This window comes from Malaclemys terrapin, chromosome 4 (assembly GCF_027887155.1).
Source record: "Malaclemys terrapin pileata isolate rMalTer1 chromosome 4, rMalTer1.hap1, whole genome shotgun sequence".
NCBI classification, from domain to species: Eukaryota; Metazoa; Chordata; order Testudines; family Emydidae; genus Malaclemys; species Malaclemys terrapin.
Window position 1 is genome coordinate 81,732,183 of NC_071508.1, and position 25,638 is coordinate 81,757,820.

The window sequence follows — 25,638 nt, forward strand, 5'->3', positions numbered from 1 at the left end:
CCCCCACACACAACTCCTTTTTGGGTCAAGACCTCTACAATTACAACACCGTGAAACTTCAGATTTAAATAGCTGAAATCATGAAATTTACTATTTAAAAAATCCTATGACTGTGAAATTGACCACAATGGACCGTGAATTTGGTTGGGCCCTACATATTGGGAATGATTTACCTCTCTAATTCTCTTGCCACTGTAGCCCTATACTGCCTCCTTAATGATTTAGGATTGCATGATGCAGAGGACGGTTAAACTGACATTTCCTGCTTTTCACTGATCTATAACACTGTTGCTAAGAGTATTCTTGTATTTCACATGATTTTTTTTTTTTTAAACTGACAGTTCTTCTTCGAGTGCTTGCTCATATTGATTCCAATTAGGTGTGCGCGCGCCGCGTGCATGATCGTCGGATAATTTTCTACCCTAGCAACACCCGGTGGGTCGGCTGTGGAGCCCCCTGGAGTGGCGCCTTCATGGCGCTGGATATATACCCCAGCCAACCCAGCACCCCCTCAGTTCCTTCTTACCGCCCCTGACAGTCGTTGGAACTGTGGAGCGCGGCATAGCTGTTCTCCACTCTCCCTAGCTTATCCTGTTAATTTTGTAGATAGTTGTAGTTATAGTTGTATATAGTGTTAGATAGTTATTCATCTTCGTTTTAAATAGTTGTAAATAGTTAGCAGGGGTTAAGGGGGTTGTTCTCCCTCCTTTTCCCCCTGGCGCATAGCCGGGCTCATGCCCAAGGCTCCTGGCTTTAAGCCGTGCGCGTCCTGCGCCAAGCCTATGCCTATGAGTGATCCGCACGACTCGTGTCTGAAGTGTCTGGGAGAGTCCCATCAGACAGATAAGTGCAAGATCTGTAAGGCCTTCAGACCGAGAACCAAAAAGGAGCGGGACTTTAGGCTTAGGCAGCTCCTCATGGAGGCGGCACTTAGCCCGATCCTCCCTCGGCGCGCCCAGCCCCGGCACCAAGCGCCTCGGTGCGCAGCGCCCCTGCGGCACCAACTGGTACTGCACCGCAGGCAGAATCGGATAAGGCCTCACAGCACCGGCCTCCTTCAGCACCGTGACCGCCACAGGGGCCTCGGCGCCGTTCCCTGTCTCCGGGACACAAGAAATCCCGCAAGGCACAGGAGACTGTTGTCCTGCAGACGCCGGTTCCCCCGGTGCCGGGGGTAGAGCCGCATCCTCCTTTAGAGCGCCAGAACCAAGTACCGGCTACACCGTCGACTCCGGCACCACGCCCGTTGAGTCCGGTGCGGACTGGCTCACCACCTCGGTTGGTGGTGGAGCCTTGTCTCCCGTCCACTCCGGAGACCTTCGCGATGGCGAGAGACCTTATCGCTCTCACGGAGCCGGCGCCGTCTCAACCACCGGCACCGTCGGCTCCTCATGCAGTGCAATCCAGGGGCCTGCCCTGGTACGCCCGCCGTCTCCGGACGTGGACTCATGGCACCGCTCCAGGTCTCAGAGCAGGTCCCGACGCCGCTCGCAGTCCCGGCGCCGACTATCACCTAGGCACCGGTCGTACTCGCGGCCGAGATCCTCTTCATGGCACCGGTCTACGTCTCGGCACCGTCAGGATCATCGGTACCGATCGGACTCAAGACGTAGTTCTCGGCACCGGTATGAGCAATGCTCCACTTCGAGGGGCCGCTCCCGGTACCACGTCTACTCGCGGTCGTCGTCTTTTAGGTCCAGATCCGGATCTTGGCACCCACATGGCCACCGGCACCGATCCCGATCCTGGTACTGCTCACCGGCACCGCTCAGGGACCGATCGCCTACGGACCGGCACCGGTCGGCACCGTATCGTACCGAGCCAATTCCAGCTCGTTCGGCACCGCCTTGGCCCTCGAGATCAGCGTCTCGCTCCTCCAACGGGGCTTCTTCGCTCTGAGCCCAGAGTCCCGAAGGCCACCATCTCCCGTCCTCCCCCAGGGGGCATGGAGGCTCCTGTGCCTACACCGCCTCAGGCCCTGGGTCCAGGGGCAGGTGGTGCTCCGCTTCAGGGACCCTTAGAACAGGACCCTCTGTTAGACCCCTTGCCCCCTGAGGCATCCTCCTAATCTTCCCCGGATGAGGCGGTGGCGGGTACAACAACCTCGGGCCCGCCCCTGTTAGATCTTCATGCCCACCAGGACCTATTACGTAGGGTGGCGCGTAATATGGACCTCCAGGCAGAGGAGATAGTAGAGGTGCAGGACCCGGTGGTGAGCATCCTCTCGGCTGATGCCCCATCCCGGGTGGCATTACCAATAATTTGGACAATTCAGGCTAATGCCACTACCATATGGCAAACTCCTGCCTCTATTCCACCCACAGCCAGAGGGGTAGAAAGGAAGTACTTCGTCCCTTCCAAGGACTATGAGTACTTATATACTCATCCCCCACCGTGTTCACTAGTGGTGTCATCAGTAAACGCAAGAGAGCGTCACGGCCAGCAGGCTGCAGCGCCCAAATCGAAGGACGCTAAGCGCTTCAATTTGTTCGGGCGTAAGGTGTACTCGGCGGGAGGGCTGCAGCTCAGAGCGGCAAACCAGCAGGCACTCTTGAGCCGCTACAGCTTTAACTCATGGAACTCCATGGGGAAGTTCAAAGAGTTGGTTCCCCAGGACTCAAGGGAAGAGTTCGGGGCCTTAGTGGAGGAGGAGGGTAAGAAGGTGGCGAGGACCTCCTTACAAGCCTCATTGGACATAGCGGATTCGGCCGCCAGGACGCTGGCGTCAGCTATCGCCATGCGGCGAGTTTCCTGGCTCCAGGTCTCGGGCTTGCTGCCGGAACTGCAGCAGACCCTGCAGGATTTACCTTTCGAGGGCCAGGGGCTGTTCTCAGAGAAGACGGACTCTCGGCTGCAGAGCCTCAAGGACTCAAGAACGATCATGCGCTCCTTGGGGATGCATGTCCCAGGGCCCCAGCGCAGACCCTTTAGGCCCCAGCCTCAAAGGTTCTACCCTCCCCCGCCTCGTCCGAGACAGGACTTTGCCAGAAGGCGGGGACGAGGTGGTGGGTGAAGGTCGACCGGCCCTCAACCCGGTCAGAACCAGGGCCAGCCTAGACCACCTTCAGGTCCTAGGCAAAACTTTTGAAGGTGCGGTCGAGGACGGCGCTCCAGCCACTTCCCAGGATCCATCTCCCTCCTTTCGGGATCGCCTCTCCCGTTTCCACCGTGCTTGGTCCCTCATAACATCAGACTGTTGGGTCCTTCGCACGGTGGAGAGGGGTTACGCTATCCAATTTTCTTCGTTCCCCCCCTCCCACCTCCCCTCCCCGTCCCTCTTCAGGGACCCTTCTCACGAGCATCTCCTTATACAGGAGGTTTCTGGCCTCCTATCTATGGGAGCCATAGCGGCGGTGCCACCAGAGTTAAGGGGCAGGGGGTTTTATTCCCGCTACTTCCTGATCCCCAAGTCAAAAGGGGGTCTGCGACCCATTTTAGACTTATGCGGACTCAACAAATTCATAGTAAAGTTGAAGTTCCGTATGGTCTCCTTGGGGACCATTATCCCTTCCTTGGATCCTGGAGACTGGTTCACCGCCCTCGACATGAAGGACGCATGTTTTCATATAGCGATCTATCCCCCTCACAGGCGCTTCCTTCGATTTGTGGTAAACAAGGTGCACTACCAATTTGCAGTCCTTCCTTTCGGCTTGTCCGCGGCTCTGAGAGTGTTCACAAAGTGTATGGCTGTCGTGGCAGCATACCTTCGTTGACAAGGGATACAGGTGTTCCCGTATTTAGATGACTGGCTGGTACACGGCCGCACCAGAGAGCAAGTTCAAGCTCATGTCCACATAATAGTACAAACATTCCACGAGTTGGGCATTCTACTCAACAAAAAGAAGTCCGCTCTAGAGTCAACCCAAAGGATAGAATTTATTGGGGCAGTCCTAGACTCCAGACTTGCCCGAGCTATTCTACGAGACAATTGCTTTCATACCATTACAAGCATCATTCGAGGGCTCAGGGCCTTTCTGATTACCACAGTAAGGACGTGCCTTGCCATATTGGGTCACATGGCCTCTTGCACTTATGTAACCAGGCACGCCAGACTTCGACTTCGCCCACTGCAGGCCTGGGTATCATCAGTGTACCGCCCTCATCAACACAGCCTGAACGTGGTGGTCACGATCCCGACCTCGGTGCTGGCCTCTCTCACTTGGTGGCTGGACCGCAAGGTGGTTTGCGCAGGAGTGCCATTCCATACCCCTCAACCCTCCCTGCACCTGGTCACGGACGCCTCATCTCTAGGTTGGGGCGCTCACCTTGGAGAGCACCATACCCAGGGAATGTGGACCGCACCCCAACTAGCCCTGCACATCAATGTTCGAGAGCTGATGGCGGTGCGCCTGGCCTGTCAGGCATTTCTCAGTCTCCTACAGGGCCGTTGTGTTTTAGTCCTCACCGACAACACCATGGCCATGTTTTACATCAACAAGCAAGGAGGAGCCCGGTCGTCGCTTCTATGTCAAGAGGCCATTCACCTGTGGGAATTCTGCATCGCCCATTCAATACATCTCACGGCATTGTTCCTTCCTGGAGTCCAGAACACGCTAGCGGACCGTCTCAGCAGGTCCTTTCAGACGCGCGAGTGGTCGATTCACCCGGGCATTATCTATTCCGTCCCCCAGAGGTGGGGATTTCCCCAGGTCGACCTGTTCGCATCTCGAGCCAACAGGAAGTGCCACGCGTTCTGCTCCCTGCAAGGGCGATCTCTGGGCTCTCTGTCGGATGCGTTCCTTCTAACCTGGAAGGACCACCTGTTCTACGCTTTCCCTCCATTTCCACTGGTCCACAGGGTACTGCTCAAGCTATGCAGAGACCAGGCATGGGTGATTCTAGTCGCTCCGGCTTGGCCAAGGCAGCACTGATACACCACGCTTCTGGAGCTATCAGTTCAAACACTGATCACGCTTCCCCTGTGCCCGGATCTGATCTCTCAGGACCACGGCCAACTATGTCACCCCGACCTACAATCACTCCACCTCGCAGCGTGGATGCTCCATGGCTGAATCGGACAGAGCGGCAATGCTCGCAGTCCGTCCAACAGATTCTGCTGGGAAGTAGAAAGCCCTCTACACGGTCCACTTACTTAGCCAAGTGGAAACGGTTCTCCTGTTGGTGCGAGCAACGAGCCACACCCCCCTTGCAGGCACCTATTCCTCTGATTCTTGAATATCTCCTATCCCTAAAACAGCAGGGCTTGGCGATATCTTCGGTTAGGGTTCACCTGGCCGCTATTTCGGCGTTCCACCCAGGAGAACTCGCTTCCTCTGTCTTCTCTAACCCGATGGTCGTTAGATTCCTCAAGGGCTTAGACCAACTGTACCCACAGCAATGCCAGCCCGTTCCGACATGGGATCTCAACCTGGTTCTTTCAAAGCTCACAGGGCCTCCGTTCGAGCCATTGGCTACCTGTTCACTCCTGTACTTATCTTGGAAGACAGCCTTCCTTGTAGCCATCACTTCAGCAAGACGTGTTTCTGAACTCAGGGCGCTTACGTCTGAGCCTCCATACACTGTGTTCCATAAGGACAAGGTGCAGCTTCGCCCCCACCCTGCCTTTCTTCCCAAGGTAGTTTCACCTTTTCACGTGAACCAGGATATATTTCTCCCGGTCTTCCATCCTAAGCCACACGCTACTCGTCAAGACCAGCGTATGCATTCCTTGGACGTACACAGGGCCCTGGCTTTCTATATTGACCGTACAAAGCCGTTTAGGAAGACGACACAACTCTTGGTTGCAGTGGCCGACCGGATGAAAGGCTCACCGGTCTCCTCACAGTGCCTGTCCTCTTGGATCACGTCCTGAATTCATGCTTGCTACGACCTGGCCGGTGTCCCGACGCCGCGCCTCACCGCTCACTCCACGAGGGCCCAGGCCTCCTCGACTGCCTTCCTGGCTCAAGTCCCGATCCAGGACATTTGTAGAGCTGCAGTTTGGTCGTCAGTCCACACATTCGCCGCTCGCTATGCGCTGGTACAGCAATCCAGAGACGATGCTGCATTCAGATCAGCTGTTTTGCACACAGCGATGTCTCACTCCGACCCCACCACCTAGGTAAGGCTTGGGAGTCACCTAATTGGAATCGATATGAGCAAGCACTCAAAGAAGACAAGACTGTTACTCACCTTTGTAACTGTTGTTCTTCGAGGTGTGTTGCTCATATCCATTCCAAACCCGCCCCCTTTCCCCACTGTTGGAGTAGCTGGCAAGAAGGAACTGAGGGGGCTCTGGGTCAGCTAGGGTATATATCCAGCGCCATGAAGGCGCTGCTCCAGGGGGCTCCACAGCCGACCCACTGGGTGTTGCTAGGGTAGAAAATTCTCCGACGATCGTGCACGCAGAGCGCGCACACCTAATTGGAATGGATATGAGCAACACATCTCGAAGAACAACAGTTACAAAGGTGAGTAACAGTCTTTTACCATGTATAATGGAACCATTGAAATATCAGATTATGCTCTGATAACCTTCAGCATAATCCACAAAGAAACCCTAAATATGGATGAGTTGATGCTTCCCTATCCCAGAGTCTTTCTTTAAAACCCTTTCTACCAATAGAAAAACACATTTATTTAGAAGCCAGTGCTCAAACACACACTTTCAAACCACACTAGCAAAAGCATTCGGCCTACTTTCCAGGGAAAATAACTTATTCAGTAGGAAAAAAGAGAGTCTGTCAGGGCAAACTCACTGATGGTTTTGTCTAACCATTCAGACTTCTTTATTTAGATTTTGGTCTTACATAAACTCCACTCCAAAGAGCATCCTTGGTATATATTTAAGAACATAAGAACATAGAAGATATGAAGTAAATATCAAGCAAAGCAGCATCCCACCCTACTATAGAAATTGCTTCCTATTTCGAAGAAAAATGACATAAACCTTGTATCTGCTGTCTACAAATTTAGCAAATTATGGACAGCTCAAACTGAATTTGTCTTGTCTAGGTGCTACTGATCATACTGGGAAAGCAGGATACAAAGCAGAAAGACAGCATACTGGCTCTAGGTGCAATCTAGAATCAAATTGATTTCAGAAACTGGAGACTTTCACTGCACTTTATATATGTTCCAAGGTGTTATCAGTTCTTAGTTCACAGATAGAGTTCACATCATACAGGATTTTTTAACTTTCTTCTTGTCAATTTACGGATCCACTGTTCTTCCCAAAACTACTAGAACAATGTAATATTTCAAGAACCCATTACAAAAAATTCAATAGCCCATCAGTCATTGTAACTCTCAAGAATATTGTGTGTCTATATTTTCATCCAAGTATCAGCTGTATGTTAAAATTTACAACAGTAATATGGAGGATTTTGGTCAAAATGTACCATGTATTTTACGCAAGCTCAAACTGTGGAAATCTTCGGCTGCTGTCTAAGGCAACTTTATGGTCTCTTTGCATTTCCTAAATTGTGGGAAAAGAGCTTTTTTGGGACCAAGGATGTAGCCATATTTACACCATCCCAAAATGTCTAAATATACCCACAGACAAAAGCCTAAGAAAAGAGATGGATCTTACACTGTGTGCTCAAGGGCAGCAGACTTGGGCTGAGCCACACCAGTGAGCCAGTGGGAAAAGCAAATTCCACTGCCAAGGTTTCTTCTAGAACAACCTGGTTTCAGATTTTTAAATCTAGGGACTGATAGCAAAAGCACTTATGCTGATTGCAACTGCGGTGGCACAGTACAGGGCAAGAGGCAGCTTCTCAGAGTGTGTCTACATTGGAGCTAGAGGAGGTGTAATTTCCAGCTCGGGTAGGTATACCCATGTTAGTCCGATTGAGCTATTATGCTAAAAATGGCAGTATAGCTGCAGGTGCACAGGTGGTGGGGAGGGCTAGGTGCCCTGAGTCTGCATATTGTTGTATTTCAAAGGTCAAAAGAGTTAAAGGTGTTAAACTCTTTTACTGTCCAACATAAAAACAGTGATACAAAGAGGTCTGGGGTTCTTACAGCAACCTTAGTTTCCTTAATTTCTTAAAACACCCAAAAGCATTTATTCCAAAGTTGGAAGTTTATTGATTTAAAAAAAAAAACCCCACAAGATTTAAATTGATTCATTATTCAAAACAAACAATCAAATCCTGTAAAGTCTCTCTCCTTTTGAAGGCAAAATATCAGTCTCTTATTTTCAAAACAACATTTCTGGGATGAAAAAGGGCTAATTTTATTCTTAGTCCTGATGTGGAAAGGGTATTTACTACTTCTGTTTCTAGCAGACTGACACAAGGTGGAGGAGATTGGGGATAAACAAGAGGAGGAAATACAGCTTTTGTCTTGGAACATTGGATGGCTGGTGAATATGGATAGATGCTTTGGCTGGCTGGTGGACCACAACAGCTATTGCTTGGACCCTGATTCACTTTCCAGTTAGGGATGTCATCTGGTTGGGTTCTTTCTCCTTAGACGAGGCAGGGTTCAGTGGATGCAGTTGAGTTGATTTTAGGATTCAATGAAAAGCCAAGAGAGAGGGATAGGATAAGAGGAAAGAAATACTGAGGCAGAAAGTAACACAACAGGGGAAGGGAGGCAAAACAGGATTGTACATGTCTCTGTGATGCTGGCAATTAGCTATCCCCACTGATTGGCTGAGGACTGGATGTCATGAGGATATGATGATTTTCTGCACTCACAGGTTAAAATAAAGTACCTTAAACAAGAGCAAGGCCAGAAGGACTTTCTTCTGGAAGAAAGTCTTTCAGTCTGGTCTGCTCCTTCTATCTTGAGGTCAGGGACAATGAGCTGAGATGAGATGCAAGGAGGGATGGGAGATGATAGATTAAAATGTTTTTTTTCGGTGTCTTTTTAAGAAAGCCCCTAAAGGGAAATGTGTGGCATTGTTCATCCCCCTCATTATTTTGTCCAATTAGGCCTAATATCTGTCACAAAATTTTAGTCCATTGTGGTTCCCCATTCTCTGTTTTACCAAGCAGTCATTGAGTCATAGCAGTAGGTCTTTTTTGTATCGACTAATCCATTTTCTTTGTCTAGTTCTCTTGCACCTGTTTAATATTCATTAATTGAAAACAACCCAACCTATTTTTCATTATTAGTTTCCAAGTAGGCAAAAATTACAGGTTATTGTAACATCTTACGAACTTTCACTTACTTCTTACATTTGAGCTTACAGTAGGGGTACATTTTGTAGGCCCAATAGTCACAACAGGTCTTGGATGGAATTGTATTCAGCATGGCTAAACTATCCTGCTACCCGTGCAGCTGCAGCTACACTGCTATTTTTAGCACACTAGCTCAACTAGAGCTAGTGTGGGTATGTCTGCCTGTAGTGAAAATTACAGTTCCAGTGTATATATAACCTCAGTTAGCCAGGGCACTAGTCATATAGTTCACCTGCTGATCATTTCAGACTCACCCAAAACAAACAAGACCCTGAGAATGTGAAGCAAACAAAATTGCTACGGGCTGCCTCAGCCCTGACTCTGCCACCAGCTGAGAACAGACTTGCCTAATGGCTCTTCCACTTCACTAGGTAACATTACATTGCTTGTATTTATCTCGGGACTATCTGGTTGCATCAAAGTGCCTTCATGTGGCAACAGAGGCTTCTTTGCTTAGTATGTTCTGATGGAGCACCTACATCAAAATCATTCCTGTGTTTTTCCCCATAAGTAACTTCATGGTGGGGAGAGAAGCAGCTTTGCATTTCGATACAATAGTTGTAGTCAAGAAGTTTGTTTATTCTTCAGCATGTTCATCAAATCAAAGGCACTGGATTGCATTATTAAAGAACTTTTGTGTGGCAAGCCCGGAACTTTCCTTATTGGGCTCCACATGAAAAACGATTGCTTTTTGTCCCACACTCATTATGCGGACTGGCACAGGAGCACAGTTAGATGCAGCATCATGCACTATCACTTAAAGGCTCTCCTATGCAGTTGTTATTAAGCTTCAGCTCCAGTGGATGCTAATTTTCTATTCTGAACTATTTCTTGAAATAGAAACTTGTATGACTTTATATATTAAAAATTAGAATATTCAACAGTGTAATAAAAGGAGATTTTGTTTGGTGTTCCACTGGTGTCTGTGCTTTATGATTTTCTCAGAACTCCTCACTGGAATTCTGTCAATTTATTGCATAGTTTCTTCTCTGTTCAGTCAGTGATAACATACAATTAGCCTTTCAATGATAATCGGCACAAGAGATGAAGAGGAAAATAATTCAACGCTGTTTTGAGGGTGAACCCATAACCTAAGTGTCTGAAGTGTTCTGTGTGTCTGCCTGTGTGGTTATGTCCCATGGCTATCTCAGACTTCACCAGTAATAACACATAGTCAGGCCTGTGGCTACAATGGATACACTCGTGCCTTTGGTGTGCTGTGAAGCAGAAGCATAGACCTCTTGCAAAACAACACTTTCTGGAAAATGTGTTGCTTTGATGAAATGTTTTGGTAACAGTTGGCTGAATCATAATCCCATGCAGTTATAATCAAGACTGGCACAGTCAGGACCTTTGTAAGGCAGTCAGTGCATCTTCCCTCATGCTCACGTTAGAATATCTGTGTAAACACATCTCTCACTGTTTGCCTTCTACAGATGATGTATCCTAGTTAATGGAGGGTAGCTAATCAAAACTCCCAGTTCTTAAAGAGGCCTGTTTCTCATATAAGAGTTGGGAATTCACAAAATAAGTTTAGTCTAGACCCATTTAATAGTCCATGAGATTGTCATTCACAGAGCAAATGAATCATGAGAACACTGACGAGCCAGGACTTGACCTAGAGTCTATTGCTTTAGGAGAGTTTCTTTTTTAAAAACTTTACTTTAAAAAACTAGGTCAAGGTTGTGCTCTGGTCCTATGTAGCCATGCAATGGAGTAAGGGGAGGTAAGTTCCAATCCCCACTCCGCTCAGCCATGTAGGACTTGCTCCAATTCTGGCTGGGGTGCTGAGGGGTAAAAAGGAATGTACACACAATATGCATGAACAAGTTGTCAGAAGATGAGGAGATTCATCCTCTACCCCCTATCTGCAAGGCCGCAGAGTTTGGGTAGGCACTAAAAGTGAATAAGATTCTGGGCTAGCTGCACATTTAACTCCTCCTAGTCCTGCTGAGTGCATCCCCCCTCTCAGGTCTAAAGTTTCTAGCTTCATCTAGCTCAGGGGAGGATTGAACAGTTCTCCCACTCTCAGATCAGCCAGTACTAACCAGGACTACCTCAGTAGGTCTGATTTAGGCTCAGGTCCTGCAGTTCTGTTCCCTCTGAGAGTGATGGCAATGATAATCAGTGACCAAACAGCCTCCTTACAGCAAAGTAGTGTTTATTTAGAACTAAAGTATTTCAGGGAAAACAGATTTTAGCAACAATAAACCAGCCTACCACATACCTGCTGACCAGGTATCTACCTGTCTTCCACCTGGACTTAGGCTCAATATTGCAACACTTAATTTTAGGTGTCCTGCTAACCAATGGAATCCTCATTCCTGAGTTAAGCACCCAGGTTCCCTATACTGTGCATGAGGAAAGGGGATCTAAGAATGGGATTCATAAAAGCCAACATAGTGAGTTGGTGCTGTTTAAGCTAACCAGTAGGAAATGCTGAGGAGAGGAATGGAACCTAAGTTCTGCCCTTCAAAAGGCATTATATGCTAAGTCCAAGTGTGACCGGAGTCCAGAGGGGAGCCAGCTGAGGTCACTCAATTAGGCTGAACTGCAAAGAATGGGGCAGACAATCCCCAAAGCTGGTGGATATTCCAATACCTTTAGATTTACCAAGCCAGCATAAAACAGTTTCTTTATTACCTTACTGGTTACCCAGAAGTCAACAACACAGTTCCCTTCAAGTAACCCAGCCTCAGGCCTCCACTTAAACATCCAAGTCAGATATTATAAGAATTAATGAAAATCTTATTCATCATATAAAAAAGTTCTACCAATCCCAAAGAATTGGGACACATTACCTCCCAGGTTCATGAATATCCCAGATCTTACCCAAATACATGCTTACAGCCAATTCTTATTAACTAAACTAAAATTTATTAAAAAAGAAAAGAGAGAGAGTATGGTTAAAAGATCAATATACATACAGACGAGTTCAATTCTTGAGGTTCAGATTCATAGTAGAGATGGTGAGCTTTGTAGTTGCATAGAGTTCTTTTATAATTTAGTCCATAGGTTATAATCCAATATTCAATATCATATTCAGGGTATTCCAGCTTAACTGGGATCTCAGTCTTGTGACTCAAGCTTCCCTTGATGAAGCTTAAGCAGACCTGAAATAACAGGATCAGGACCCAAGGGTCTTTTATACAATGTTTTAGCATCCACTTGACCATTCAGTCCTGTAAACAACAAGGCAATTAGTGCGTCTTTGAAGTAAGGTTACTTCCTAAGCATGGCCCAGTAATTATTCATACAGATTAACATAAGGCAATTGCCTGTGCTTCCACCATTCGCAGATGATTTGCTATACATTTCAAAGAGAGATGAATACAGCCACATCCTATGTTTACAGTTCATTTAAATGTTAAGATGTTCTTTTGATCTCTGAATTAACAGAATACAGCATAGACAGGAACTGTTGGTCACATTGTTAACCACTACCAATATATATGTAAATACACAAAAACACAAACATTATCTCCCCATATGTCTTTAAGGGTTGAATTTGAGTCATATATCCTTCAGGATGCTTAACTCTTTCTGGTCATGGGTCACACCAATCTAAATCAAGGTACCTATCTCCACAGGGGATTCACAGCCATGAACGCTCTCCTAGAGTTAAGTGTCTAAGTGAGTTAAGCCCTTTCTTGAAAAAACAAACAGACAAAAAACAACAAACTGTGATGCTGCTTCTCTATCCTCACCCCAGCTCCAGAAGCTAGTAGTTCGCACACTCACCTCAGAGACCTGGGTTCTAGTCCCTGCTCTAGTTAATAGTTGTCTTTTTATACAAAGTGGAGCAGCTTCAACAGGTGACATTGAAAGACAGCTCTACCTTAGAATACCTTATACCACGCTAGAGCAGGCACTTTTCTGTGATGTGGGAGACTTGGGTTCAAGTCCCTTCTCTGACTCAGAAAGGGTGGATTTGAATCTAGGCTCCCACATCCGGGGTGAGTGCTTTAACCACTTGGCTATGGGGATAGCTCATCTGCTTGTATTTTGGGCTCCACACAGCAAAAGGCTGTCCTAGTTGCATCCAAGACAGTCACAGCTGTGTATACAGATTGAAAACAGGCTGTATACACAGGATTTCACCCTACTTGCCTCTCTATCTCTCTGTTTATTCATTGACAAACCCCAGAAAGACTCCTCCTAAAAGGAAAACGAAGTAAATAATGAGAAGATCTGTTTTTCTCCTGATAAACATCTAATTAAACAGAAAATGACTTTCCAAATGTGTTCCATGTAGTACAGATAACCTGGCAGCCTTGATGCTAGCCTCAGACTGCAACACTCTTATCTCAGTGTTCATTGCCCACCAGCCTAGGCCCTCAGGGCTCCCTGTGCCTATCACCCTGGGATCTCAGCATTCCATTGATCTAGGAAGTCAGAAACTATAGCCCAATGTGCCAGCCCAGAAAATCACTTCTGTATCTCTGAAACAGCTGAATAGCTTTGCTGTCTCCTTTCAGTTCTATTTGTTCATTGAACTGTTCAAAGCTCATGTGTGGCGGGGACGGGACGACACATATTTTCTCCATACTTTCAGGGTCAAATATCTGTTACTACCACTATCTTTAAAAAGGGGAGCAAGGAGAACACAGGGAATTATAGACCAGTGAGCCTAACTTCAATACCTGGAAAGATATTGGAGCAAATTATTAAACAATCAGTTTGTATGCCCCTGGAGGATAATAGTGTTATATGGAATAGTCAGCATGGATTTTCCAAGAACAAATCATGCTAAACAAACTTAATTTTTTTTGATAGGGTGGATAGTGGATAGATCCTAGTGGATAGAGGGAAGCAGTAGACATGATATACCTTGCTTTTAGTAAGGTTTTTGACAGAGTCCTGTATGACATTCTCATAAGCAAACTAGGGAAATGTGGTCTAGGTGGAATTATTGTTAGGTGGATGCACAAGTGGTTGAAAGACTGTACTCAAAGAGTACTTATCAATGGTTTGCTGTCAAATTCGGAGGGCTTATCTTGTGTTCCTCCACAGGGGTCAGTCCTGGATCTGGTACTATACATATAAAATGATGAGATCTAAATTAGCTGTTACCACTCAAGAGAGATTTTGGCATCATTGTGGATAGTTTTCTGAAAACATCCGCTCAATGTGCAGCGGCAGTCAAAAAAGCTAACAGAATGTTGGGAATCATTAAGAAAGGGATAGATAATAAGACAGAAAATATCATATTGCTTCTTTATAAATACATGGTACGCCCACATCTTGAATACTGCATGCAGATGTGGTCGTCCCATCTCAAAAAAGATATATTGGAATTGGAAAAGGTTCAGAAAAGGGCAACAAAAATTATTAGGAGTATGGAACAGCTTCCATATGAGGAGAGATTAATAAGATTGGGACTTTTCAGCTTGGAAAAAACAGAACTAAGGGGGGATATGATAGAGGTCTATAAAATCATGACTGGTGTGGAGAAAGTAAATAAAGAAGTGTTATTTACTTCTCATAACACAAAATCTAGGGGGTCACCAAATGAAATTAATAGGGAGCAGGTTTAAAACAAACAGAAGGAAGTATTTCTTCTCACAATGCACAGTCAACTTGTGGAACTCTCTGCCAGAGGATGTTGTGAAGGCCAACACTATAAAAGGGTTCAAAAAAGAACTAGATCCGTTCATGGAGGATAGTTCCTTCTGTGGCTATTAGCCAGGATGGGCAGGGATGGTGTCCCTAGCATCTGTTTGCCACTTGCTGATTACCTGTTCTGTTCATCCCCTCTGGGGCACCTGGCATTGGCCACTATTGGAAGACAGGATACTGGGCTAGATGGACCTTTGGTCTGTCCCAGTAGGGCCATTCTTATGTTCTTACTATTCAATATTTTCATTAATGACTTTGATACAGGAGTAGAGAGTATGCTTATAAAATCTGTAGATGACACCAAGCTGAGAAGGGTTGCAAGCACTCTGGATGACAGGTTTAAAACTCAAAATGTCCTTGACAAATTGGAGAATTGATCTGAATTCAACAAAATGAAATTCAATAAAGACAAGTGCAAATTACCTCACTTAGGATGGAAAAGTCAAATGCACAACTACAAAATGGGGAATAATTGTCTAGGATGGTGGTAATACTGCTGAAAAGGATCTGGGGGTTATAGTGGATGACAAACTGAATATGAGTCATCAGTATGATGCACTACAAAAAAGGTTAATATGATTCTGACTTATATTAACTGGAGTACTGTATATAAGACACAGGAGGTAATTGTTTCGCCCTACTCAGCACTGGTGAAGTTCCAGCCGGAGTACTGCCCGATTCTGGGCAACACAATTTGGGAAAGATGTGAACAAATTGGAAAGAGTCCAGAGGAGAGCAATAAAAATGATAAAAGGTTAGAAAACCTGTCCTGTGAGGAAAGGTTAAAATAATTGGGCATGTTTAGTCTTGGGAAAAGAAGACTGAGGGGGCACCTGATAACTTGGTAAGGGCTGTTATAAAGAGGGTGGTGATCAATTGTTCTCCATGTTCACTGAAGATTGGACAAAAAGTAATGGGCTTAATCTGCAGCAAGGGAGATTTAGGTTAGATATTAGGAAAAACTTTCTAACTATAAAGATAGTTAAGCTCTGGAATAGGCTTCCAAGCGAGGTTGTGGAATCCCCATCCTTGGAAGTTTTAAAAAATAAATTGGACAAACACCTGTCACAGATGGTCTAGGTTTACTTGGTCCTGCCACAGCACAGGGGGCTGGATTTGATGACTTCTTGAGGTCCTTTCCAGACCTACATTTCTGTGATTCTCTTGAATCCTATGTGTTTCATGGGCATCACTGGCAGATACAGAGGCCCAGATCCTGCTGGTTGGTGGGTGACTCAAACCAAGGAAGTGTGAAGCAGATCTGGAATGTTGGTGGACGGTGGTGCATGTGCACATTCAGAGATGGACAGTTGGAAGAATGGCTGTTGTGTGAAAGTGAGAGGGATAGGAATGAAAGAATTCTTATTTTTATATAGCATCTTCCGTTAGCAACTACTTCACTAGCAGCACACAAAGAACACCCTAAAAAGCAGCAAGCAGTGAAGCGTGCTGAACAAAGCACATGGGGGAAATTTAGGCCAAGGATACCAGGATGTAAATCCCTACTGTAATGGAAAGTGCCATGAGATCATTAAAATTTGTATGAAGCAGGTCGAACCTCAGCTTTTAAGGTCCGGTTTGAAAGCCTTCCTCAAGGATAACTATTGACATTTCAACATCCCCAATGGTAATTTTCTGGTCTGGGAAGAGAGTTCCTTCTTGCAGCTTTCCAAACAGCCTGAAGTTCTGAAAGATGCAAGAGTCATGCACCTTTCCTGACCATCCCATGTTGATGTTGGTGAAATGGCCCTTGTGATCCACCAGGGCTTGCAACACCATTGAGAAGTACCCCTTGCGGTTTATATACTCTTTGGCAAGGTGGTCCGGTGCCGAGATAGGGATATGTGTTCTGTCTATCGCCCTACCACAGTTAGGGAACCCGACTGTAGCAAAGCCATCCACTATGACCTGCACATTTCCCAGAGTCACTACCCTTCTTAGCAGAAGGGTATTGATTGCCCTGACTACTTGGATCACAGAAGCCCCCACCATAGAATTGTCTACTCCGAATTGATTACCGACTGATCGGTAGCAGTCAGGCGTTGCAAGCTTCCACAGGGCTATCACCACTCACTTCTCAACTGTCAGGGCAGGTGTCATCTTGGTATTCTTGCGCTTCAGGGCGGGAGAAAGCAACTCACAAAGTTCCATGAAAGTGGCTTTATGCATGCGAAAGTTTCGCAGCCACTGGGAATCATCCCATACCTGCAACACTATGCGGTCCCACCAGTCTGTGCTTGTTTGCCGGGCCCAAAATCGACGTTCCACTGTATCAACATGCCCCAATGCCACCATGATATCCCAATTGCCACATCCCGTGCTTTCAGGAATGTCCGTGTCCATGTCCTCCTCACAATCTTCCTCGTGCTGGCAGCTCCTAGCTAGGCTCTGCACATACTGCAGGATAACGTGCGAGGTGTTTACAATGCTCTCAAAAGCAGTGTGCAGCTGAGCAGGCTCCATGCTTGCCATGCTATAGCATCTGCACAGATAACCCAGGAAAAAAGGCGCAAAATGATAGTTTGCCATTGCTTTCAAGGAGAAAGGGAGGAGACTGACGACATGTACCCAAAACTACCTGTGACAGTGTTTTTGCCCCATCAGGCATTGGGAGCTTAACCCAGAATTCCAATGGGCAGCGGGGACTGTGGGAGAGCTATCCACAGTGCACCACTCCATGAGTCAATGCTAACCATGGTATTGAGGATGCACTCTGCTGACCTAATGCACTTAGTGGGGACACGCACGATCAACTGTATAAAATCGGTTACTAAAGATCGACTTCTATAAAATCGACCTAATATCGCAGTGTAGACACGCCCTTAGTTTCAGTTCAGGATCTTCACCTCATCGTGGGGGGGAGATTAAACTACTGAATACTATCTGTTTTCAGCCTGCAGTAGCAAGGACTATGGGGGGAGAGGGAGGACATTCATCTCCACATTTGCACTGCAGTAGATGGCCTGTGCTTTCTCTAGGAAGGCTCTCTGGAGCAACAAGAAGATATCCTAGAGAGCACATTCCTTTCCACTCTCAGAGTAGGAGGCAGTCTATTCTGTCCAGGTTTTTATATTGCCTTCATCAGCTAGTATCTGAGCTTCTTCTGTGCTCAGGGTTTAATGCAAAGGAAAGTCCAGAGTATCTGCCTGTATTGTCCTCTGGAGCTTGAAGCAATGCTGCACACTTCACTTCATTAGCACAGACATTCACTGCAAAAACTAAATAAAGTTATATTAAAGACTGTACCTACTCTTCTGAAATGCAGAAGGAAAACTCATTTACTTCTCTGTATTGTTAGGGCAAAACTGTACTTACTGTAATATCATAAGAGTTGAAAGCAAGAGAGAGATTAAAGAATCTCAGCCAAAAAACATTCCCTTAGAAGGGCTAGTTTTGCCTGGATCCTTGTTTTGTTTTATTTTCTGTGTGAATGTATTCATGCTGCTGTGCACTCAGGCTAATTCTGCAGTGTGTAGTCATTTATAATCATTACCGAGCTCATTGATATTGTAATTGGCTTCAAGTATTCTCTACACAGCTTACATGCTCCATAGCCTTTGCTCCTAGATAATTAATGATTCCTTCATCAGTTTTGTCATGTATCCTATCTCAGCTTCCTCCATTCAGTACCCCATCCAGTTCTACTTTCGATTCCTTTGGTTTGAGTGTAGTTTGCTTTCTTTCTATTTTTTTACATCCGTATATAAAGGTCACCAGGGCCATAGTATCTGAATGCACTTTACATGGTTTATAGTAAGAGCAAATATAATTTCCCGAATATAGGGACAGATTCTGCAACATTTACTCGTGTGAGTTGTGCCATTGACTATTGATTTAGAGGCCCATACAAAGTAAATAGACTACATTTCTCTCCCTTCCCTGCTCCAGTACTGAAATTGTTTAAAAATGAGTTGGAGAAACGTGGCCAATAGCCTAGGTGCCTGGTATTCCAGTGCCCGTGGCTAGTGGGAAAGCTGTACAGATATATTTTTCAGTACATTCTAAAAGTGGTCAGGTTCAGACTTAGTCACATAATTGGCCTCCGTCTCCTGCAAGAGTGTTCACCTTTGGGTCAGATATCAAGTGTTCCAGATGAACAGAGGTGCCCAAAAATGTATAGGCTATCTCTAATGTGTCAAGGACCTGGGCTATTTAGGTCATAACCAGCATCTTGAATTTCACCTAGAAGGGAATTGGAAGACAGTGCGGAATGCAGCACATAGATGTAATCAGCTCTTGGTGGTCCTCCTTATCCAGAAGGTGAGGATCCTCATTCTGTACTATACAAGACTTCTAAGTAGCTTTCATGGTTGGGCCTTGATAGACTTTGGTGCAGTGAATCAGTCTCAAAGTATCCAAAGCATGGATAACTATGGTAATGATTCAACCCTGTATGACTCTTCAGATGAAAGTCCTTGGGCAAGAGGAGCAGTCATCCAGCACCACCCTTTGGGACTGCACTGAGAGAAATGTGTGGAACGACACTAAAAGTGAGTCACTGCACTTAATGCTGTTTACATGCCATACTCAGGTCTAAAACAGGTCTGGGTGGCGTCCAAGGAGTTTGAGGATATTGGATGCTGTTGGAGTTGGTCTGCCACAACCATTTTATTGTCAATTCCTGGAAAAGGCAGGTTAGAGACTAGATGTTAGTCATTGAACACTTTAGGTTGAGATTTTCAAAGCAATCTGCAAAATTTGAGTCATTAATTCAAAATAAAGCTGTATAGTTAATACTCAGATATTATGGTGAATGAAAAGAATATGCTTCTAGTCAACACCATATTTACAGCAGAAGTAGGGAGTGATTTTACCTCTGTATGCAGCATTGGTGAGACTGTAACTGGAATACTGTGTACAGTTCTGGTGTCCACATTTTAAAAAGGATGTTGAAAAGTTGGAGAGGGTGCAGAAAAGAGCCACAAAAATGATTTGGTGGCTGAAAAAGATGCCTCACAGTGACAGGCTTAAAGAGCGTAATCTCTTTAGTTTATCAAAAAGAAGATTAAGAGGTGAACTGATTACAGTGTATAAATACCTTCATGGGAGAAAATATTCAGTAATAATGAGCTCTTTAATCTAGTGGAGAAAGACAGAACAAGAATAAATGGCTGGAAGTCAGAGAAATTCAAATGAGAAATTAGGCACAAATTTTTAACAGTGAGGGTGATTAGCCATTGGAACAAACTACCGGGGGAAGTGGTGGATTCTCCATCACTTGATGTCTTCTGTTCAAGATTGGATGCATTCTGGAAGACATGCTTTAGCCAAACTCGCGATATGCTTTAGTCAAAAACAAGATATCTGCTGCAATATGGGGTAAACGGGTGAAATTTAATGGCCTGTGTTATACTAGAGGTCAGACTGGATAATCTAATGGTCCCTTCTAGCCTTAACTCTATAAATCTGTGCATGAAGTAGACTAAGATTATATTTCGGTAGTCTGTGATTTTTCAGAAATGATAAAATAGTAATAATTATTTTGTATTTTATTAGTGATAATGTCCACTATGTGTTAGGCACGTTCTAATAAGCACTTAAGGAGGATGTTCCTTACTCTGAGGAGCTCACAGGCTTAAGACAAACAAGCAGACAGAGGTCAGGGGAAGAGGAATAACAATAAGCAATTTAAAAATACAAGTTAACTTGAATCATTATAGGCAGAACAGCAGAATTGAATAATTAAGAGGAACTTAAATATGGATAGCATAGGGGCCTTGCAGGTGAGTTCAGAGAGGCCATACCATCGATAGGTACATAGAAGAAGGTATGGAGGTGACTGAATGAAACTTTGACAGATAAAATGTGTTTAAAACATTTGGTCCTATAATGCATTTTTCAGTGGCGGTGACATACTTCACTCCAGATCTTCACTGACGGTTGGACCGGCAAAACCATGTCACTGGAAAATTAGGCCACTTGGATAGTCTGGATGTATTGCTTATTCATTGGTGGAAAATGTTCATTTAACTTGAGGGGTCATTTCCAGCAGCCTCAGCATATGGGAGAAAGATAAGAGCACCCTGTATGCGGGAGCTGCCTTCAAAGAGAGATGTCCACATTCATATCCTGGCTTGAACTGAAGTTTACCTAAGAATAAACAGGCGTCTGTTATTATTGGAGTATTCCTGGCAATTATTCTGAAACAAGGATTAAACAAACCCCAGACAATTGTAAACAAATAACATTAAAGTTCTGATGCAAAATCCTAGCAAAGCCAGAAAACTGCACCATGTCCGTGACTAGTACTGTCAGGCAGCAGTCATATTATTAGTGCCGCAGATAGTGATGCAACACCTAGGCACAACAAGGTGAGTCAGGATGATGTGACAGCTTGCAGTTTCCTGGCTTTTGTGAACTTTAACTCACACTCATCCTTAATGTTAGAAAAGAAGATATTGTTCTGTCTGATGTGCCCTTTAAAGACCCCTGAAATGCGTGTTTGCTCTCTAGGCCAAAGTCAATATCCCAGACTAGAGGGTTAAGTTTTGAGGCCTGGAGGAATTGTATCACACAGTTGCCCGTAATGACTGTTAGGCTCTTGCACTCAGCCCACTTGTTACTGTGCAGATCTTTGAATTACTTCTCAGGCCTGGTCTATACTACAAACTTATGTCAATGGAAGATGCCTTATGTCGACCTAATAATGTATGCGTCTACTACCAGATCCTTTCTGCTGACCTAACTCGCCTGTAATATCAACTTAATTACTCCACCTCTGCAAAAGGTGTAGCACTTAATTCAGTGTTGATGGGTTGACAGAGAGGCAGTGTAAATCGACTGAATTAGCTTCCAGGAGGCGTCCCACAATTCTCTGCTGTGACCACTCTGGAAATCATTTTCAACTCCGCTGCACAGCAGCCAAGTACACAGGAAACAGCCCCTCCCCTGTTAAAGCCCTGGGAACTTTTGGATTGCCATTTCCTGTTTGATCAGCATGGAGAGCTCGCCATCCCAGCTGATCGTGGCAACTCAATGCCCCAAACGTGGTCCAGCCTGGAGTACACAGGAGGTGGTGGATCTTATTCGTCTGTGTGGAGAAGAGTCTGTGCAGGCACAGCTCTGATCCAGCTAAAGAAACGTAGACATCTACGAAAAGATTGCGTGGTGCATGGGGGAGAAGGGCTACAGGAGGGATATGCAGCAGCGCTGCGTGAAAATCAAAGAACTTCGGTAGGCATACTAGAAGACAAGGAAGGTGAACAGTTCTGGTTCTACACCACAGACATGCCACTTCTACAATAAGCTGTATGCAATTCTTGCTGGTGACCCCACCATTACCCCCAAATGCAGCGTGGATACTTCCCAGGAGTTTGAGTCCTGAGCTACCTCAGGCAACAATGAGGAGGACATTCTGGATGAGGAAGAGGAGGAGGAGGAGAGTGGGAGACAGATGAACAGTGGATTCATTCTCCCCGAGAGCCAGGAACTATTTTTAACCCCAGAGCTTAGCCGGTCACAGGACAGCATGGTGGCCGAGCGTGATGCCTGGGAAAGCACTTCTGGTGAGTATGCAATTCCAGTCAAACTGTAGGGGTTACATGCTCTTATATTTGATGTTTAATCTGAAGAAAAAGTGAGGTGCAGTGGGTATCTGCTTCCTAGTGGCTGCTCCAGCTATGCAGAGGGTGTCCATTGGTAAAGACTGTTTATGTGTATAGGGATGGCCCGGGAATTTTCCATGACGATCTCTAGGAAACTTTCATGGAGATACTCTGCAATCCTTTGGTGTCTGGGGAGGGCTGCCTTATTTCTTATTTCTAAATGTCCACTATAGGACACTTTCCCACGCAACTCCAGTATTAACTCTGCTGGCCTCATTACAGTACACAGCATAGCAACATAAGGACTGGGTCTGTATCCAGACGCTTGCAGCATCTGCTCCCTTGCCACCTCTGTTACCCTCAGAAGACTGATATCACATAGGGTCATCTAGGGGAGATGGAAGTTTTCATTGCAAGTGCTCGGACTGCAAACAATACAGCATGTGATCCATCATGCATGGTGACTTCCAGGTCCCTCAACCACGCTGTCCCTAACATACCAGTGGTTTGGTTGGCAGGGATTGGCGTTGGCCTCAGATTCTGCAAGTCCAGGGCAACTATTACCAGCAGCATTAAGGGGGGGGCTTCCTGTGTTATTTTGTGGCTGCATACTGTCTTCCCTCTCCCCCAGAACCACCTTGGACAAAGATCGCAATTTGGGAGACTTAACACTGGTCCCTGGTCTCAAAGCAACATCCATGTTGCCAGGGGGAGAGGGCATTGTCCACCTGTGCTCCCGACGCGGGTTTCCCACAAATTGCATCACAAGGCCCGTTGCCCATGCCACTGGGCCATACTCACCATGGCTGGAACAGCAAACCATTTTGTTGAATAGCTAGGGATTATGAATATGTTCTGTCTTGCTCTTGAGTGTAATAAGAGGAGTGTTTTTTAAATAGCAACTTTGCACCAGACCCAGGGTATTCACTGACAATGGTTGCCTTGTGCTTTGCATGCCTTGCAGTGAAGAGCTTGGCCTTCAGCACATCCTCCACACAGGCAAAGAGGCTTTCGCAGATTAGAAGGTGGAAAAAAAGAATGTGTGATGACATGTTCAGTGAGATAATGAATGCCTCTGGGACAGCTGACATGGAGCAAATACCCTGGAGAATTTCATTGTCTGAAAAACTGGACATGGACATGGAGACCAGGAGAGCATCTGAGGAGCATAAGCATGCCATGCAGGATGAGATGCTGCGGATTATGAAGGACCAATCAGACATGTTGAGGCATCTGGTTGAGCTTCAAGAAAAGCAGCTTGAGGCTAGATTCCCTCTGCAGTCCCTGCAGAACTGCCTGCAAGCATCACCCTGTTCCCAATCTCCCTCACCCCAAATGCTCCAGGAGGCGGGGGTTGGGGTTGGGGAGTTCAGTATTCCTTCCACTCAACACCTGGAGAGGGTACTAAGAACAAAAGGCGGCATTCAGAAACCTATGATGGGTAAGACTACTGTGCTTTTACAGACAAGCTGGCTTGGTTTCTCCCCTCCTAATTTTATCACATTGTTTGTGCAAGGTTAAATTATTTTCCTGTTCTTTCAGTTTCTTTATGTTTGTGCAATAAAAGTCAATGTTTCGAGAATGAAATGCTCTTTATTTATTCCAATCATGAGGCCTTGGGGGTGGGAGAAGGGTAATCCAGGGAAACTAATGCAACAGAGGGGATGGTATAGAAAGGCATAATGCAGATAACCAGCACACTTTGCTGAGGCTCATTACTGAAATGGGTTTTCAAAACCTCCCAGAGATGCAGAACTCCTTGCTGGGCTCTTATTACCCTGGTATCTGGCTGCTCAAAATTAGCTGACAACCTGTTCACCTCCACACCCCACCCCTGCAGAAACTTGTCTCCCTTTGCCTTACAGATATTATGGGGCATACAACATCCAGCGATAACAATGGGAATATTGCTTTCGCTGAGTTCTAACCTACTCAGCAAACTGCGCCAGTGCCCCTTTAAACGTCCAAAGGCACATTCCACCATCATTTTGCACTTGCTCAGCCTATGGTTGAACCGGTCCTTACTTCTGTCCGGGTGGCCAGTGTACGGCTTCATGAGCCATGGGAGCAAGGGGTAGGCTGGGTCTCCCTGGATCACTATTGGCATTTCAACATCATCAATGGTTATTTTGCGATCTGGAAAAAAACTCCCTGCTTGCAGCTCTCTGAACAGACCTGTGTTCCTATAGACACTCACATCATGCAACTTTTCCTGACCATCCCATGTTGATGTTGGTGAAACACCCCCTGCAATCCAGCAGTACTTACAATACCATTGAAAAGTATCCCTGATGGTTTATTTAGTCTTTGGGTAGGTGGTTTAGTGCCAAGATAGAGATATACGTGCCATCTATTCTCCCCTCCCTTTCCTCCTCCTTCCCCCCGATAGGGAACTCCATTGTGGCAAAACCATCCACTATGTCCTGCATATTGCCAAGAGTCACTACCCTTCTTAGCAGAAGTCAATTAATGGCCCTGCACACTTGGATCACAACAGCTCCACGGGTGGATTTACCAACTCCAAATTGATTCCTCACTGACCAGTAGCAGTCTGGCATTGTAAGCTTCCACAGAGCGATCGCCACTCACTTCTCCACTCTCAGAGCAGGTCTCATTTTAGTGTTGCTGTGCTTCAGGGCTGGGGAAAGCTCTTCATAAAGTAGGGTTACCATATTTCAGCAAGCAAAAAAGAGGACGGGAGGAGCCCCGCCCTAGCCCCTGCCCCTCCCACTTCCCGCCCCCCCAGAACCCCCAACCCTCCCCCCGTTCCTTGTCCCCTGACTGCCCCCTCCTGGGACCCCTGCCCCTAACTGCCCCCCAGGACTCCACTCCCTATCTAAGCCTCCCTGCCTCTTGTCCCCTGACTGCCCCAACCCTTATCCACACCCCCACCCCCAGACAGACCCCTGGGACTCCCACGCCCCATCCAACCACTCCCCACCCCCTGACAGCCCCCCCCAGAACTCCCAACCCATCTAAACCTCTCTGCTCCCTGTCCCCTGACTGCTCTGATCCCTCTCCCCACTCCTGCCCCCTTGACAGCCCCCCCCAGAACTCCCAACCCATCTAAACCTCTCTGCTCCCTGTCCCCTGACTGCTCCGATCCCTCTCCCCATTCCTGCCCCCTGACAGCCCCCCCCCCCAGAACTCCCAACCCATCTAAACCTCTCTGCTCCCTGTCCCCTGACTGCTCCGATCCCTCTCCCCACTCCTGCCCCCTTGACAGCCCCCCCCAGAACTCCCAACCCATCTAAACCTCTCTGCTCCCTGTCCCCTGACTGCTCCGATCCCTCTCCCCACTCCTGCCCACTGACAGCCCCCCCCCAGAACTCCCAACCCATCTA

General features: G+C 46.3%; 1 protein-coding gene across 4 annotated transcripts in view; it reads left to right on the forward strand.

The window, feature by feature from the left end:
- CSTPP1 (centriolar satellite-associated tubulin polyglutamylase complex regulator 1) overlaps window positions 1–25,638 on the forward strand; it is a 157,984-nt gene that overhangs the window by 105,156 nt on the left and 27,190 nt on the right. For 2 of the 4 annotated variants that reach the window (XM_054028297.1, XM_054028296.1), the window contains exon 4: window positions 19,156–19,240. The exons of the other annotated variants lie outside the window; for them this stretch is intronic. In XM_054028297.1, the coding sequence (XP_053884272.1) occupies window positions 19,156–19,240 (85 nt within the window). The remainder of the gene's footprint in view (window positions 1–19,155; window positions 19,241–25,638) is intronic. 4 annotated transcript variants of the gene reach the window in all.